Raw genomic sequence first — 19814 nt, 5'->3', positions numbered from 1 at the left:
TCTCATTGGCATCTTCTCAAAATCATTCAATTTTTATAAGTGATATGAAAAATATAATCACAAAGTATTTATCCTTCTAAATGATATTAAATATTCACTAAAATGAAAATAGAATTAAGTTTAATTTGATTAAGCATCACTCCTATTAAAATGCATGAAATGCTAACCTTTTCCGGGATGCATACCACTCGGCCTTCCCAATTCGTAAACCATTTACATTAACGAGAGAGATACACGAATGTGTATCTTCAGGTTATAACAATAAAAACCATTTAAGTGCAGAGTTAAGTGTGTGAGTAGGCTTCAACATGCACATGCGTCGGAAGCGCGGGCCTACACCGTAGCGTGTCTACGAGCAGACGGCGCGCGACCGCCATACAAGATACGCGCGATCTGCTACGAAACCGTAGACCACGCTACGACTTCGGAACTTTTACTACTTTTGTAAACTCGATATTATTTCGAATAATAATTTCATCATTCATTACGCTATGACTATAAGTTTATTTAATGTGAATTTGTATAATTCAAAGTTTGACACGTAATGATCTAGTGTTAAAAAAAATGGCACCTTTAAGAGTACCAACGGACTTTTCGGACCTGATGGACTTCTACAATTTATCAACTCAACATCCAGAGAGGCATCACTTCAGGCACAGAAATCATTCGCGGGAGCATTCCAGGAACCACGTAGTGGATGCATTATCGAATTCCATAATGGAGGTGTTAAATACAAAATTCGTGCCTGAAAATGCTATGCTCCCTGATATGGAACCTCTATCCACTCACATGGATGGTCCGTTGGGCCAGGATAGGATGAATATAACGATGAATAGGTCTGATTTCGGTGTGATCGATGATGAATTTATATACAGACATAACAGTGCAATGACTGCGGTGTACTGTGTGGCCTATTTGCTAGTTTTTATCGTGGGTCTGGTGGGGAATTTTTTCGTGATCGCGGTGGTGTATCGCTCTCCGAGGATGCGAACTGTAACAAATTTTTTCATCGTGAACTTGGCTGTGGCTGATATACTGGTGATTGTTTTCTGCTTGCCTGCGACGCTGATGTCTAACATATTTGTTCGTGAGTACTTAGATCTATTTATTTTATACTGCTCATATTTATTTAACGGGGACCATTATGTGTTGGAATGTACTTTTTTTAATAAAATTATCTTTTAACAATACATTTGTTCCATTGCCCATGTATAAATGGTATGTAGATTAAAAAAACCTTTTTTTTTAGGTTCATTAAAAATGTTTGAAAATTGCTTTGTTTTTGAACACTCAATGACGAAAAATGTTTAATTTTACGTGATAATTCTTTAAAATTTGAAAAAGCTGAGCATTTCGTACGTTTGAATAAATTATGTTTAAAAGGAAATCTCCGGTTTTGGAGATTCCTGTTCAAGATAGATATAGTATTTATCAAGTCTTCTTGAATTTATTCTTCAACGTGTGTAATGAATTAATTAAAATTGTAATAAATAGTATGAGACTATTATATTAAGAATAACACAGATGAAATATATATGATGGCATATTATTAAATATAATTAAAAGAAGAATCGAATATTTTAAGTTCAAATAAAAATAAACGGGTGTTGAAATATTATAATTATATTTAAAGCAATGTTTAACGTTTCCATTAAGTTGTATTAAATTTTATCCCACTTTCATTAAGGTATAGCGTTTGAAACTTTTGTATTTATAATTGGAGTGGATTCCCCTTGAAAGGAAAACGTTGAGAGCAAAGTTTTCAAGAGAAATGAATTTATTTTAGGAATCCATTCATTGTTGCTGTGGTTTTATCCAACTGTATTGAGTGCTGATTATATTATATATACCTCAATTAATAAATCTTCTTTATGTATGTTTCTTTAAGCTAACGGTCGGACTTCGCCTGCGTTGCTTTGGCATAAGTATTGAAAAATAATTATTATGTCACTTTTTTAGTATAGAATGCATTTTTAAAAACACTACAGAAGTTGCAGTGAATATTCATCTGGAAACTAATGGATGTTTTTAATTATTAGTATTAGCATATTTTTCTACCCACTGCGAGGACACAGGCCTATCACGGTATATATATCTTAATATTCTTATAAAGATAGTAAATGCTATATATGGTTATATAAGGTAATCTCTTCACTACTCGTTTAAGCTAGTATTGATAGTCTCGGATCCGATTTATTTACAAAAATGTTATAGGGGCAAAGGGCCAAATGGCATATAATAAAATGGTATCTTGATAAAGTACATAATGTTTACGACTCTTTGCATTTTTTCTCTCTAATATTTGATACTCTTACATACATTATCACTTCCAAGTATACACGAAATCCGTCCAGTGGTTTTCGCATGATAGAGTAACATGCATACATTCTTACTGTCTCAGTAGCTTTCGGGTATATAATTAATAAGTTATGAATGTTCTATACATCTGCCTATAAAATAAACTTCAACAGATGTATATGACTTACACAATAGATGTGGCGTATAAATAATGCACTTCTTAGCAAAATCGAATAATTGAACAAATATTGAATGTTATACCACACCTACGAATAGGTATCTTAATTCTTTATACGTTAATTCCATTTTACATAACTAAATTTACCTCAGATATAAAATTATTGAATAATTCAATGTAAAATCATAAGTTGAATGGTCGAAAATCTTTAATTATATTTTTCATCTGGGGGGATGTTTGCAGCTTAATTACTCCGGAACGGCTGCACACATCTGGGTGCTATTCTATGCTTAGCTAAATTCTGCGACTAACTTGTATCAAATAATCATAGTCAAATCCACGAACCGAAGCTTCTAACACAGCAAAGGTTAAAAAACAATTAGTTCGACACGACCTATTTTGGCGTACATTCCATCTAATATTTATACCTTAATAAGACGTAGGTATACAATCTAATTTCTGTAAAAGAATGACTAAAAGAAAATAACGGAAAAGACGTCGACCTCACAAACCGCCACGAATATACAATGAGTTCATCGTTTTTGAGAATCACCCATTGCACGCTTATTAACATAAATTGAAAGTTTCTTTTATTTTGAAGTGAAAATCATAAGATATCTTTAATGCATAAATTATGCCGACATTTGGATTTAAGAATTTATGCGGGTGGTTTGATAACGGTCGGTTTTTGTGCGCATTACTCTAACAAATGCATACTCATTATAATATGAGCAACCAAAATACAATTGAAATAGGTACTCAATTAAAAATTAATGGGAGACGAGTACGCTTCGGTATAAATTGCGCCAGCTGAAGCCGGTGAAGGTAGAACACCCCACAAAGGATCAGAGTGAAATAGTAGCATGCTGCTGTGTTCGATGAGGGGGATCCGAAGGCTTTTCCTCACGCTTCTCAGTCCATTCCTTTATTTGCGCATTTGCAGCGGCTCCACTTCTGCTGTTCTTGGGCTGTGGTGATCACCATCAGGCGAAATACCAGTTAAGTTGTCCCCCATAAAATAAAATGATAAAATGTGACATAAGATAGCAATAAATGAAACGTTCGAAGAACAGCTTTTTTTAGTTTGGCAGTTACTTAAAAACATTCTTTATTATACGAACAAAGATAATTGATACTCAATATAATAATGAAGTTGTTATAGTTGAAATGTTTATCTAAAATCTATTTAATTAAGACTGAAATATCTAACAATCTATAACCAAAAATAACCCTTTCTATTGTAACTAAAGTTATAATTGAATTCCATGTCTCGCACGTTTACGTGGAGTTGTGTTTGAGTTTTTACATTTTTGACTAGCTGTTAGCTTCGCTCGCGTGGTCATGATGGTTTATGGAACAAACTGTCATCCTCTATTTTATCCCCTTTGGTGTAAAATTTAAAAAACCCCTTTCTTAGCAGCTATAATCATAGTGGCTAACTGTATGCCAAATTTCACAGACTCATACCTAATATTAAAAATTCTATCACGCCTCAAAAGTTACATAAAAAGGGAACAAAATCGGCGTTATTTTTCCTTTCCTCCCGGCTAATCTGGGGTGAAAGCCTAAAAATAAACCCGGACAAAATCATAAATAACAACTGGCATAACAACTCCTTAGCGTTATAATTTAAATATTATATCTTATCCTTGAATTCTCTAATGTATTACTAACTATAGAAAAATACAGATAGATATATATCATAGATAGATAGATCAACAGAACATCTCTTGGACTTCATTATTACAACAATGAATATTATGTAAAATTGACACGAGTTAATAAAACCTTAGCTCTTCTCTGTATATACTATTTTCCGAACGGTTGGTAAATGGTAACATTATTTTATGACAATTCACGTGTTTCTAAAAGATGTTTAATTGAATATGAATAAATACATTTTTCAGTTTAAGTTTAAAGCATTAAATTTTTATAAAATTCAAGATTTGTGTAAAATTTTGATACAGAGATAGTTTGAGACCCGCGAAAGGACGTAACATAGTTTTTATCTCGGATATCTTTAATAATATTGAAATCAATTCAACCACCTGAGTTTTACCAAGACGCCATATTGTTTCACATACAACTTGTTGAAGTGATGACGTAAAGAGTAAAGAAATAAAGAAATATACACAACATATAAATAATGATTATAAATCCTGTCAAAACAAACCGACTGATATTATTTACAGAAAAACATAACACCTTAGTAAAGTCTGAGTGTCTTCCAAATAAAAATTGTTAGGAGATGACGATATATTTTACTATAACACAAATTGCCTTAGCCTATTTTTGGCCTTTCTTCATTAGATTTATAGATTCTTTTTTTTGAAGACCTATAAGCATTTTTTGTAGACCTACCTCTAATTGATAGTCTTATATTCACCAAGTTAAATAGTTTCAAAAGCTTAGTTTACAACTACTGAAATGCAAATAAATCCAGCGTAATATAAGAGAAACCAATTCCTGTAATAACATCATTCAAGTAACCTTTTAGGTGCTTCATTCATCACTATAATCGGCAATCAATATCGATAGTTACTCACAATAACAATTTTTATACAAGTGTTGTAAAATAAACATTAAATTCCCTGCAAAGCGGAGTCCTTTTACTGGGCATTTCCTTTACAAAGAACCTCAGAGTGGAAGTTGCTAACTCAATTAAGAAGAAATAACGAAATGAAGCTACAAAGGAAACACCTTTCCTCGTCGCTTTAGGAATAAAGCTCAATTTTCACGCATCCATTTTTAAAGGTCGTTGGTCTTTTGCAACGCAAATGTTAGGGCGCGTTATCGTCACGCGGCTGACGACATTTGTCTATGACAATGTGAGTGTGTGTGATTTACTAATGTTCGAGTGTGTTATCCCATAGGATATTCAATGTACGCTGATAAATAGTTCGTTTATTTCAGACGTTGCTTAATATTTTGCATGCGTAAATAATTAAAATGCCATAAAGCATATTAAATCAACTACTTATGTAATCTAAGTTGAATAATGATAGCAACACATTTCCAACTATCTATGTGGTGAATGATTTTTTTCTCGTCGGCAATAATTAGACGACTGTATTATCTAATTGAACAAATATTTGTTTAAAACAGTTCTTGTATTCCCAAGTATTCAATAACAAGAGTAGTAGAGTCGTGGTGTAAAAAGCGCAAAGAAACCGCGCCGTTAACGCCACATCTCTTAACACCTAAATTAAGCGAGCAATTAGTATTAGTAATGGTGAAATGATTTAAGGGCCGCTCTGTCAACAGCACTGTGTAATTTACGTTTGTTTTATTGTAAACTTCGCCTCCACGGGCTGAAGATAATAAATATAGCGCGAACGTCGTTGCTCTGATAAGCCTCTTTATTGTCTGATCCACAAAACATAAAACGAACGTTTTAATGTATGTAATAATGCGCGATTGTGATTTGATGGAAGTATAAATAATGTACTTGTTTGATATATCTTTTGCTTTGTATAATTGAGTCTGTCGCCGCTTGTCGTTGTCGCTACGGGCGTTTGAACCGTATGAAAAACGTGAATAAATAAAGAAAATATAGCGTATATAACTCAGGCACTATAATTTCTATCGGAGTTTTTGGGTTTCCCTCGAATTTCTGTTAAATTTGTCCAAAGTGACGTATAGTCACCTTAAATTCAATACAACACTAGAATCTATAAGTAATAAATGCATTGATTTTTTTCTCGAGAGATTCATAGTCGGGTTTTATTTGTTTGTTGTAACTTATTCAATTGGTAACCTTCTGATGGGAAGTCGAGCATGCTTCGGTACGAATTGGGCCAGCCCGCGCCAGGGAAGTACCACAACCCCACAGAAAACCGGCGCGATATAACAGCATGTTACTGTGTTTCTCTCCATGAGTGGGGGAGCTGTAGGCACGTTTCCTATTCTTCACCCATTCCAGACAATTCCTTCTGTCCAGTAGTCAATCCTTTCCTTATCCCTTTCTCTTTAAAAGCCGGCAGTGCATTCGCTGAGATACTACCTCTGCGATTGTTCTTGGGCGATGGTGATCGCTAACCATCAAGCGAACCACCAGCTCTGTTGCCCGCTCGAGCATAAAAAGAAAAACATATTTATCCAACTAAATAGCGATATTATGTTTGTTTTGATAAAATCGTTATTAACTTTATAGTCCTTCCAAGAACGTATAAAATAATATACTAAATTGCTTCCGTTTAGAAGTAATTTAGTAACAAACACTTGGAAATATTAGTGTTTACTTTATATACGGTAAATATAGTTCAGTCTTATGGAAATATTTACAAAATTTGTTTAAACTTCGTATCATAACAGTTAAGGTTCATTGACCCAGAAATGATTAACTAGTATTACGTTTATCTGATCAATATTAATATCATAAATGCGAAAGTCTGTCTGTTACGTTTTAATTTCCGAACGGATTTGGATAAATGAAACGTAAAGATGGATTCCTGGCTGTATTTTACATAACTTTCTGAGTTGGAGGCTTCTTGATGAAAATCTTATTTCAGTATTGGCTAGTATAGTATTATGTTATCTGTGGTATTGGTAAGTTTTGATAATCTGTGTCTTCAATTGATATAGGGAAATTCATGAAGTTGAGACATTATTTGCCTTTGTTGTATATTTCAGTGTACAATTATCTACTTTTACAATGGAATCATTTCTATCATAAAATTTTACAGTCGTGTTTAGTTTAGTTACATTCAAAAGTGCTTCTATAAGGTGTCTAATTGAATAAATAAATGTTTCAGTTTTTTATACAGTCTTAATTAATTCCGGATGTGCTAGCTATAGCGAAATTTGTTTTATTCATTAAAACTCATTTATTCGTTCATTCAGGCGTTTTTAAGCCGCTGGTACCTATTTGTATATTGGCACCAGCGAATTAAATGGCAATTTCTTGGAAACCAGACAGTCCGAGGTGTCTATCTAATTAATTGATAGTTAATAACCTGTGACTTTCCAACCTTCTTAAAAAAGTAACACTAAAGCATATTTATATGGTAGTTGAGCACGTTTTGACAAACCAACTCGCTTTAAACGCGAAAACTATTAGCTATGCAAATGTACATAAGCGGCGGAGGTCGCTTACCATCTGGCGACCAGCTAAGCTGCCTGTCGTAACACGCATAATACAATGTAAAACGGTACCTCTCCTTAACGCCAGCCTCAGTCAGCGACGTACAATATCCCAAAAGATGTTCACAAGATGATCAAGGCAAACGTTTCACGGTGGCTTGCATTAAACACTTTGCCGCATTGAATCCGTGACACAATTCCAAAGTTTAATTACCCGCTATGGATAAACGGAGACCGCACGGTATAATCACTTTGTAAACTATCTCAGTTGTTAGACAAATTGAGTCGCAAGACGACAAGCGCGATGTTCGGAGTTCTGACTTTGACATGTCTTGGCTGCAGTCTTGGTATTGAGAGTGTGCTAAGGAACAGCGAGATAGCTTTATTTTTATAAAAGAGATATTTTTTCACTATTGATCTAACTTAGCAACACATACACACACACACACACGCACACACACAATATCTTTTATATCAATAAATCTATGAAATCCAAAGTATTTTATTTAAAGGTATGTTGTACTTATTTAAGGAAAGAAGCTGGTGCTTGTCCACAGGGGGTACCAGTGATCCGAATTTTTAAAATCTCGCCTGTTATTAAACATAACATTACTAATGCAGTTGTAGTTATTTTGAATACCTAGTATAATAGAATATATCGTATAACAATGATATTATTCTCCAACTATTCGAGTCATTATTATTCTGTCAACATTTTCAATAGTAGACGTGTATTATTACAAAAGTATTCATTGAATATAAACATTCCATACAATTCAAATTCATAAATCCGTTGCTCGTTGATTGAATTAATAAAAAGAAAATAAAGTTTTATGCGAAGAGATGATCATGTGGCCGTTAGAAGCGCAATATTTACTAAAATACAAATAAAAATGTCTTAAAAATGCTGTAAAAAGTGCTGCACCCCGCCTCATAAATATTAAAGGGCGGGAATAAACAGACAGACTGCCGCAGAGACAAATAATGACGTTTATATTAGCTTAATCTTGTGGAATAACAGCTTCGCGTGGGGCCCTTTTTGAGTGGGAAACCTTACATGGATACCCACCGCACCTGGGGAAGGAGCCGTGGGTAGTGTGGGAATCTTACCAACTATACCCCAACTCTGTTTCGTGAAAGTGAAGGGGCGACGAGACCTGGTTGGGAATCGCGTGGGGCCATGTTTTAGGACCAACGTTACATGAATTGAACATATTTATCAACTACTTTTTGGTTCAGTGGTTAGCACGCTTACCTTAGGATCTGTATCAACAGATGTAGTTATCAAACTATGATCACAGTTACAAAAAATATACTGATAGTTGTAACTTATTGTTTCTTTCTGTCTGAAATCTCGTATATTCATTATATTAAGCAAATATAGTAAGAAAGGAAATTAAATCTGCATTGTCTCTACAAATTCTTATAGATTACATTAAGTATTGTCTTCTGTCATACTGCTTCGCAAAATAAATGTATATTTTTCTTTATCATATTTGTAGGGCCCCAAAATTCTCCCACGCTACGTCCCTGTGCAAACATCTGGGATAAAAGAAACACGTCTTTGAAACTCGACCGCAGTAAGGTAATACTGTACAAATCCCTGCCACTATGAACTTCGAGTATCTCTCGCAAATTGGTTTGTTTCACAAACAAGATATATGGACGTCATAATAGAGCCTTTTTATAGGTGTATAGGCTGAATTAATTGTGCTGTTTCTTTTTTTGAATAATCATTATCATTTGGAAATATGTCATATAAGTCAAGAATCAAATCTAATATTTCTCAAAGGCAGGCATTATATAAACGATGCGCACTTACTTTATGTATATAAACTTAGAGGTCGTCGGTAATTATAAAATTACTGTGTTTTTTCAAACGTTTATAGCGTTTAAAATTTCGTTTGAATGTAGGAGACGAACACGCTTCAGAGTTCAGACTTGAGCCAGCTCGCAACGGGGAAAGTACCACACCCACAGAAGATTGGCGTGAAATGGTAGCTTGCGTTTCGTTCATGAGTGAGGGAGCCATAGGCCTGTTTCTTTTTCACACCCTTCCTAGTCCATTCCTTTATCCCCTTCATCAACTCTTTACACCTAAAAACGCAGCAACGCATTTACAGCTGGTACAGGTGGTGCTTTTGCAAATGTTCATGGCCGGTAGTGATCGCTTACCATCAGGCGAACCACCAATTCAGTTGACCGCTTTAGCATAGAAAAATACTTTTCTCTCTCCATTTTTATCTAAATCAATTATTTAATACTCTGCGACGAGCATACACAAAATGTAATAACTTTAATTACAAAAGTCTTCCACATTACTGAATTTGGCGAAATAAAACATTAAACGCACCGGACACGAAGCCATTTCATTTTTAATTGAAAGTACTTTGATCAAGAAGATATAAATTGACTGACTTTTGTTTTTTTTATATCCTTAGCTTCGTTGTAAACAATATATTAAATAAATCGCATTTTTAATTAACTTACTTTAATTTTACAACAAAAGAACACTTGAAACGTATTATAGTGACATACATAACAGTACTAAATGGTGCTTCTAATTCGATCCAAAAACTTTCATATTCGTATAAAATTTTGTAATATTTAACATGTTTCTCCTGTACGTTTGTATTCAGATTTAGACAATTAAGTTTTCTTTGTATGATTATTGACAATATAATCATTGCATGTATCTTTTTATTATTCTGATTAAGATGCCAGCGTTAAATAAAGTCGACAGGTATTCTCTGTATAAGAGCAAGTGAGACAATGTAGTTGATTCTAGCACTAAAGCGTGTTTATATACCTTTTTTATGGTAAACTCTTGTGTATATTTAAAAGACGACCGAGAAAATCTATATGACATTCGATAGCCTGTTAAAAGTGACTTTTAACCTTATCATAGACAAAATAGATTATTTATACCTCTTTTTACGCATGTTTAGGTCATTGACACGTAACCTAAGAAGGGACATGTTTGGTAAATGTATCGCTAATGGTGTTTTAGTGGAACATATCAAATGTATGTTATTTTCAAAATGTTTTACTAAACATGGTCGGCTGAGGTGTGTTTGATGGTCCTATCTATAATCTAGTATAAACGCTGTGATATAAAAGTTTTGTTTTTAGTAGGAAAATTGCTGATTAAGAGATTAAAATAAACATATACTATTTATAATCTACTAGCCTTTCGCCCTTGGCGTCACCCGCGTAGTAAAGAAAAGATGTGAGGAAGAAGACAAATCTAAGGTTATCCCTACATAGATCCTGACGTTATGGGATTTCCAGGATGAAAATTAAACTTTGTCTTTTCTCGGATCTCAAACTGGATGAACTGGAAGCTGTACCAAATTGGCTTCAAATCGGTTCAGTGATTTAGGCGTAAAGATAAGACACACAAATAGACAAACATATATATACAATTAAAATCGCATTCATAAATCATAATGCTGTTAGGGATTCTTGCACATTTGTATAATATAAATATGATATCACTTCTTCGTTATTTATTTAATAATAAAACATTAATATTTATCTGTTTAATTGTACTAATTGTACTTATAAAACAAACTACCAGTACTTGAGATTAGTACAGTATTCTCATACGAATTTCATATGAACATACGTCGCAAGTAAGAAAACCGTGCAAATACGTACTAAAATGTATAAATCAAATAAATATTCAACGAGAATGCTTAAGATAACTAAGCAAAAAATAATAAGCACCTTAGAATGCGTAGGGCATGTCTGCTTACATAAAATATGATATAATTAATTCAGTACTAGGGTAACATTAGGCGAGGGATTTATCCAGATTGGCCAATATGAGAAGACATTAGGGGAGTGCTATCTCGCTTACATTAGTCGAATTAGAAAGAGGCAAAGCATGATTTCGGTGAGCTGAGAAAAACGTATTGTTTTTCGACACGTGGAGTGTAGGTTAGAGCATTACATACAATTTGCTGTACTTACTCAAAGAATAAGATCTTATAAATAACTAAAACCTCTTCACCTACCTGAAAATAGGTTGATTTATTTATCCATTATATATTATTAGTTTGCCGATATTTTGTGTTTTTCTATTTTTTTATCCTACTTCCTGCTAATCCTACTATATCCTACTAATATTACTCGTATAAATGCGAAAGTTTGTAAGGATGTTTGTGAGTTTGTTGCTCTTTCACGCAAAAACTACTAAACCGATTGCAATGGGATTTGGTACGTAGATAGCTGAACAACTGGAATAACATATAGGCAACTTTTTATGTCGATATTCCTACGGGATACGGACTTACGCGGGTGAAACCGCGGGGCGCAGCTAGTGTTTGTATAAACTTTTGATTTTTAACAAACTTTTGACAAATCTAGCAACAGCTCGGTAGGCTTTTCATACAGTTCCTATAATTGCCTACAATTCGGACGAAATAAATATACATACAAACTCAAATACACACAAAATGACACTCCGTCAGGCTTCATAAATACATCTACAAATAGTGCCTTAGTTACTCTCAAAATTTCCTGCCGATAAAAAGGACCAAGTAATTATTCAAATAGAAGACAATCTCATTGCCCTGTGACACAGTTTCAGATAACCACTTGATTAAAATCTTTACAAAAAACACTGCTTTGTTATCTACCCTTTTTTATTACTGCTGTATAATGTATATATAACGTCTTACTTTTTGGGTAGGTCTTTGTAAAACTTACATCTATTGGGTGTTGTATTGAAGCATTTCATTGTTAACTTCACCACATTGATAGATAGATAATTTGTCCATCGATTCGCAGAGAACAAAGTACGACATTCAAATCCTAATCCTATCCTAATCGTACTAATCCTACTAATATCATAAATGCGAAAGTTTGTAAGGATGTGTGTGCGTAACTAATTAACCGATTGCAATGAAATTTGGTACGTAGACAGCTGGACAGCTGGAATAACATATAGGCAACTTTTAATTCCGATATTCCTACGAGATACGGACTTACGCGGGTGAAACCGCGGGACGCAGCTAGTTCTATATCACACTAACACAGCTCCATTATTTTCATAGGTAACACTAATTCAAATAGATTCATAGATTGCCTATTTAACCCAAATAACAAAATATCAATACAGTTCGCGCCCCATTACGAAAGCTTGCAAAATAATTACCAATGAACTAGATCGTCGATAAGGGTCTCGTTTAACAGCCCCTCTATTATTTCTGATATGGATCGTCCCTGTGTCCCAAATCCCCATATTGGGGCGTTTACCTTAAGTGTGGTTTGACGACCACTCACGTGATTATTGGGTGTCTTTTACGATTTGCGAATTATGTCAGTGTTTGTACTTAATATATTATTAACGATTTTATATCATTTAATGAGTATAGCTTATTGTACACTAAGTGGAGCATACGGCTTCGTTCACAAGTAATAAATAGAAGTATTAAATTTCATACTCAACGGTTTTCTTTGCGACATAAAAAACGTCAAATAGATTTAATTTTCATGAGATGTGCTCAATATTTACCTACCTATATTATAAACATGAAACATTGTTAATATGGATAGATGGATGTTTGGAACTCTATCACGTAAAAACTGCTGAAGAGATTTTAATGAAATTTTAAAACTAATTAGCTTATTCATTAGAATAAGTTGTATAAATACTTGCTTTTGCCCTTAGATTCGTCCGCGGGTGAAACCGCGTGGCGCAGGTATTATTATTGTTAGTTATTAATATACGTTAATACCCGTAATTCCATAAACAACATGTCTTTTATCAAAATAGGCTTTTGATTATTCAATAATCAAACTCTGTCTGATCCATATTACTAATTTTTACATTTCTGTACTACTACATAACTATCTACTTATATTAATATAGTATATACACTCCAGTAACATAACTTAAGGAAAGCATAAGCACAAATATATGTACACACATGGATATAGGATTGTTCTTGTAATGTCCAGTTCTAGTTCTGCGTGGGTTAAGAAGAATTCAAAAGAACCATCAATGTGCTGTGAAAGGGGAGACTAAAAATATAAATTTATATACAGAATAACATAATGGTAGGTATATCCGTAATAGTTCTTTATATATTCCCTTTAAGATTAACTGTATGCCAATAGAAATCCAATGGAGTAGAATATAGGAGGATCCTTTTATCAATATCCGTCTTGTATGAACATATGAAGGATACATTTTGGACCTTTTCTATTATTATTGTGTCAATAGCAGTTATCTAATATTAGTTTTTTAGAAACTTACCGCGCCCCGCGGTTTCACTCGCGTTAGGTCCGTATCCCGTAGGAATATCGGGATAAAAAGTTCTCTATATGTTATTCCAGTTGTCAAGCTGTCTACGTACCAAATTTCATTGCAATTGGTTGAGTAGTTTTTGCGTGAAAGAGCAACAAACACATACGCATTTATAATATAAGTAGGATTACTTTTTTAGAAACTTAATAAATTTAAATACGATTTATTCTTCTCTGTCGGATTGTCACCACATTAAAGTTTTCAAAGGCAATTTGGAACTGCGTTTTAATCGACTCTACCATCTTTCTTTCTGTTTGTACTAGCCTTTTGCTTATTATTTGCCCGAAATAAACAAAGACAACTATTTGAAATATGATCATCATTAATTTCTAACGAAATGTGATGTAAGACTTTTTAAGAATTATCTATCTAATAATAATATACCATAACCTATGCATTTTACGCCACACTATTGAAAAATTATGACGCCTGAAGACTGACATAACCTTTTCTGTTTATACCTATATGTGTTAGAATATATATAGCAAAAAGAAACAGAAAGTTTTGTAATTATAAATAAATAAATGTATCAATTACCATCAAAAGCCTCAAATTTTTCAATGTGGAGTTGAAACTTTCTAATTACAATTATGCACACACATGTATCTACGCACGAACTAATATCAAAAACATCCTAGAGCGCTTACCATTTTTTTTTATGTCATATCGGGCAACTGAGCTGGTGGTGGTTCGAGGTAGTGCCTCTGCGAATGCGCTGCCCGCTTTTAGTGGGTAAGGGAAAAGTAACGAATTCATGACAGGAAAGAAGGAATGGACTGGGACGGGTGAGGAAAAGGAAATAGGCCTTCGGCTCCCCCACTCACCGTACGAAGCACAGTGGCATGCCACTATTTCACGCCGGTTTTCTGTGGGGGTGTGATACTTCCCCGGTGCGAGCTGGCCCAATTCGTGCCGAAGCGTGCTCGTCTCCCACAATAGAACGCTTTCCATCAAATTCGCTATTTTTACAAAAATCAACGTTGGTAGCGAAAACCCGGTTATTAAATACATGTTCACGCGTTTTTAGCGCACAACCTCACCCCGCGAAATCTAGGCAAACCTAATTTATTTTCCATGGACGGTGAATCGCGTTTTTCGCTTTTTCGGTCACCTACTTACTGACTGATCGCTTCGGCTTGTGTGGTGGAAGTTGAAAGGGTATTCTTACAAAGCCTTGCGTAATTTGTTCGAACACATTCGGTTATGGGTGATGGATGATATTACGGAATGTTATAATCTACAGTTTACACTAATATATAAGAGGAAGAATTTGTATTTTTGTTTGTTTGTAATGGATAAACTCATAAACTATTGGACCGATTAAAAAAAAATCTTTCACTATTAGAAAGCTGCAACTTCCCTGAGTGACATAGGCTATATATACCATGGGCGAAGGCGGGGCGAATTGCTGGTTTATAATATACTAGCTGGGCCCCGCGGTTTCGGTGGTTTTCGGTGGAATATCGGAAAAAAGTTGCCTATATGTTATTCCAGTTGTCCAGCTGTCTACGTACCAAATTTCATTGCAATCGGTTCAGTAGTCTTTGCGTAAAAGAACAACCAACACACACATCCTTACAAACTTTCGCATTTATAATATTAGTAGGATGATATGACTTCGTCGTCAACATTATCCCTTTTAGTCTTAAAAGCGTTCAACGAATTTGCATGTCCATGGGCAGTAAAGATCCCGTACCATAGGGCGGACCACCAGATCAGATGGCCCCTATTATATAAAGAAGTTATGTTTCAATTAGACAAAAATAGCATCACATTAGTATTGTCAGCGGCCAGGATAAACTTGTATATAATTTGTTGGAGTCCATTCACTCGGCTTATCTTTTGAGGGCGATTAATAAACTGGCTCCTTGTTAATATAGAATATTTTTATTCGTTACATTTGTATTGGAAAAAATATTCGAATTGATCTCTTGACTTACGTTAAATCTTCTTTTTTTTTTTTTTTTTTTTTTATGTCACAACGGGCAACTGAGCCGGTGGTTCGCCTGATGGTAAACGATCACCACCGCCCATGAACATTCGCAGAGGCTTAGACCTCTGAGAATGCGCTGCCCGCTTTTAAGGGATAAGGGATGAGGAAAGGATTAATGAATGGAAAGAAGGAATGGACTGAGAAGGGCTAGGAGAAGGAAATAGGCCTCCGGTTCTTTTGTACCTAATTATATTTGCTTTTGAATATGACTGAAAATGTAATGTGTGTTTGATTTGTGCTTCCAAAGTTTAAATAGCTACGACCAATTGTGCAACATTATTAAAAGATATGCCACTTAAAGATTGTGCTAATCTATTTTTGTATCGATTCTCATAATGTACCAGAGGCGTGGTTGGGTACAGTTAGTGTGAAAATTAATGACGTCGTATGGAATGGAAATAGAGCATATTACAGGAAAATTGCAAATGCAAAATGGATACTAACCAGTGAGTTTCATAGTGCATATATATCTTATTTTCTTGTTTACATCAAACTTTACTTGATTGATAAACGTCAGATTTTTACTACAATTCCTAAACTTGTACAGTATCTTGATAAACAAAATCGTAAAGTTTTCTCATTATTTCAGTGTAGATTCGATAAACTTTCGGACAGTTTAAACAAAATCCGAATAAATTGAAAACGCTGTAAACCGTATAGATAGATTTTGTTTTCAATTTAAATACATAGGTACTAAAACGTGAATTGATTTTCTCATTAGTACAGATATAGTTCAATCACCTATGGAACGTAGACTATATCGAACTGACATACAAACAAATAGATTTCGAATTTATTATTATTTATATTTATTAAAATTATTTTTATTTTTTTAATTATCCTATATGTCTAATAATAATACATTAAAATGCGTTTAATAAAAAGTTGTTATTTTGAAAATAAAACAGGCATTCTTTTTATTTTCGTTTATCTGTGTCACGTTCTTTAATCAATCAATGTCAGAATATCCTTTAAAAGCTATTGATATACTCCGGCATGTAGTAATCTGAGCTCTAACCTGCTACCTATAGTATTATGTTATCTGTGCTGCTACTCACGTCGATTTTGGCGGGAACCTTAGCGCAGACATTCATAAATATTCCTGAGTCTGGCTGCAACCACGCCCCAATAACATTAATAAATGCTATTTTTCGTCTACTATAATATATTTTATGCTCAGAAAATTAAGTAGGGATGCTTTTTTAAACTAGTCATTACTCACGGCTGCGTTCGGAGTAATGTCATAGAATGATAGCCTATATTATGTTATTTTATTTGTATGTGCTTACAATATTTAAAATTTTAATCGTCACTAATATTATAACGAAAATTTGTATTTTTGTTTTCTTGTATGTTTGTAACGTTTTTAGAAAAAATCTACTGGACCAATTTAAAAAAGTCTTTAGAAAACCGTAACAAAAATCGGGGTAAACCATTAGTCGCTCATAAATTAAAACAAAAAATACGTGTACAATGGTATCTGCCATTAATAAAGTATATTTTACGCTCCGAATAAATAATAATTAATTCTAAAAACTCATTATTAAATAACGACCAAATAAAATTCAATACTCATTCAGTGCGCTGTAGTAACTTATAAAATGAACATAAAATAAGTATTTAGCCACAAAATGAATCCTTAGTGTAAATTGTGAAGTGCATACTTCACCTAGTGGCTAGTACCCACTACCCAGCCAAAGGCTGTATCGAGCGGCGGTCATAGACCCGCCAGAGATAGGGTTGTCATCATATATGTTTGATTTGTAAGAAAATTACATTTGGATTCATTTAACCGTAAAAATTGGTATTTTATCGGCCCTTTATATATGCTAATGTTATACTAGATTTATAAAAGGAAAGATTATTTTGTTATGATTTAACTTAAAAACTACTTGGTAAACTATTGTGCCATTAAAAAATATACATTTAATAAATAAAGAAGTGTAAAATTTATTAAACTTATGTTCTATTAAAGCCGTCTTCATTAATTCCAGATTTTAACCGAATAACCACAATAAAATAAAGCACAAAAAAGCAAAATAAAAAAAAACTTAAAAAAGAGTTGGCAACCCTAAGTACAGCCGAGCGAAAAAACGCAGTATTTTTTAACGGACGACTATTGACTGAATGCAATTTTGCGGTGTGTTGTTTTTAGACAAATGCTCTCTGCAGGAAGTGAGTTCTAAATATTTCATATTTTTTTACTTAACTATGTTTGTTCGTCGAAGTTTTTTAGTTTGTGAAATATCTTTTGCAGACATCTAATAAATGAGTGTTTTTATGGATATGTGAATTACTAGCTGCGCTCCGCGGTTTCACCCGTGCAAGCCCGTATCCCGTAGGAATATCGGGATAAAAAGTAGCCTATATGTTATTCCAGTTGTCCAGCTGTCTACGCACCAAATTTCATTGTAATCGGTTCAGTAGTTTTTGCGTGAAAGAGCAACAAACACACACACACATCCTTACAAACTTTCGCATTTATAGTATTAGTAGGATTTGTTCACTTGACTTCGTTTGTAACGTTTAAGAGTTTTTAGGTTCGACGCTTATCGAAGACTTCAATGAAATTCTACTAACAAAACTAAAGAAAATTAGAAAAAGGTTGGAATAATTAATGAATGTAATTATTGTCCTTGTGAAAGCTTGTTATAGCGTCTTGATAATGTTCAATACAAAACCGCGATTGGAATGTTCTAGACGGTCTATGTCCTAGGGTTCATTAAATTTATAATTTATGTCGACTTGCGTCTTTTTTATGTTTAAAAAGTAATCTTTTATTTCATAACACTATTGTATGATATGATTATCCATAATGATTGTGTACAAAATAATTATTTTTAATAAAAATCTAACCCGCCTGTAAATGGAGAATACTCAATTTTTTTTATATCAAAGTCGGCAATGGAGCTGGTGGGTCGCCTGACGGTAAGCGCTACCACCGCCCATTAACATTTGGAGAGGCGAATCGAAAACCTCCTCCCTTTTTAATGTTGGTTGAAGGAATAGAAGAGAATTGAATAAAGCAGGAAACATTTCGCATTTTCCGTTATTTAAATTACTCACCTCAAATGTTTTTTTATTTTTTTATTTTTATACGATAAATAATTTATAGGTCTTGTAGGCTACCCACCTGAAGAAAGTACTAAAAAGGTTGCTAGAAACGTAAAAAGATTACTTCTATTTTAGTTCAAAGAGGTTTTACAAGGTGCAAACAGTAAAGTGTTATAAAAATATATCGAAACCTTTGTAATAAAGCTAGATTTCTCAGATCAGTGAGTCAGAAATTGAACAAAGGTAAAAATCCGAAATGTTGGATTTGACGTTACTATAAAAAGTTTTGTAAGAGGACGGATTTTATATACTCACAATGTTTTTTATTCAATTTAAAATATCTATACTAATTACTAATATTATAAAGCTGAAGAGTTTGTTTGTTTGTTTGAACGCCCTAATCTCATGAACTACTGGTCCGATTTGAAAAATTCTTTCAGTGTTAGATAGCCCATTTATTGAAAAAAGCTATAAGCTTTATATGTACCACGGGCGAAGCCGGGGCGGACCGCTAGTGTTAAGTAATACTCTTCACTTTTTAATAAATGTATATTGTGTGTATTAACATACATGGTGTCAAAGACGATTCGTTTATAATAATCTAGCTTTTCGCCCGCGGCTTCGTCCGCGTAGAATTCGCTTATATGGCGCGACATGCGACTTTCCCACGTTGAGCTCCATCTTCATACCAAGTTTCATCAAAATCGGTTTGACAATAACGAACTTTCATACAAACTTTCATCCCCCTTTCAACCCTCTCTACCCTTTTTTCGCGATAAAAGTATCCAATGTTCTTTCCCAAATTCAGTTCTATCTTCATCCCAAATTTTGTCAAAATCGGTTCTGTGGTTTAGGCGTGAAAGCGTAACAAACAGATAGGCAGAGTTACTTTC

General features: G+C 33.9%; 1 protein-coding gene across 1 annotated transcript in view; it reads left to right on the top strand.

Moving 5' to 3' along the window:
- The first annotated feature begins 378 nt into the window (after positions 1-378).
- LOC119836101 (neuropeptide SIFamide receptor-like) overlaps positions 379-19814 on the top strand; it is a 99129-nt gene continuing 79693 nt past the window's right edge. The window contains exon 1 of the mRNA XM_038361348.1: positions 379-1087. Coding sequence (XP_038217276.1) covers positions 565-1087 — 523 coding nt within the window. The 5' untranslated portion in view covers positions 379-564. The remainder of the gene's footprint in view (positions 1088-19814) is intronic.

The sequence above is a fragment of the Zerene cesonia genome, chromosome 3 (genome assembly GCF_012273895.1).
Source record: "Zerene cesonia ecotype Mississippi chromosome 3, Zerene_cesonia_1.1, whole genome shotgun sequence".
NCBI classification, from domain to species: domain Eukaryota; kingdom Metazoa; phylum Arthropoda; class Insecta; order Lepidoptera; family Pieridae; genus Zerene; species Zerene cesonia.
This window is presented reverse-complemented; position numbering and strand designations above follow the sequence as displayed.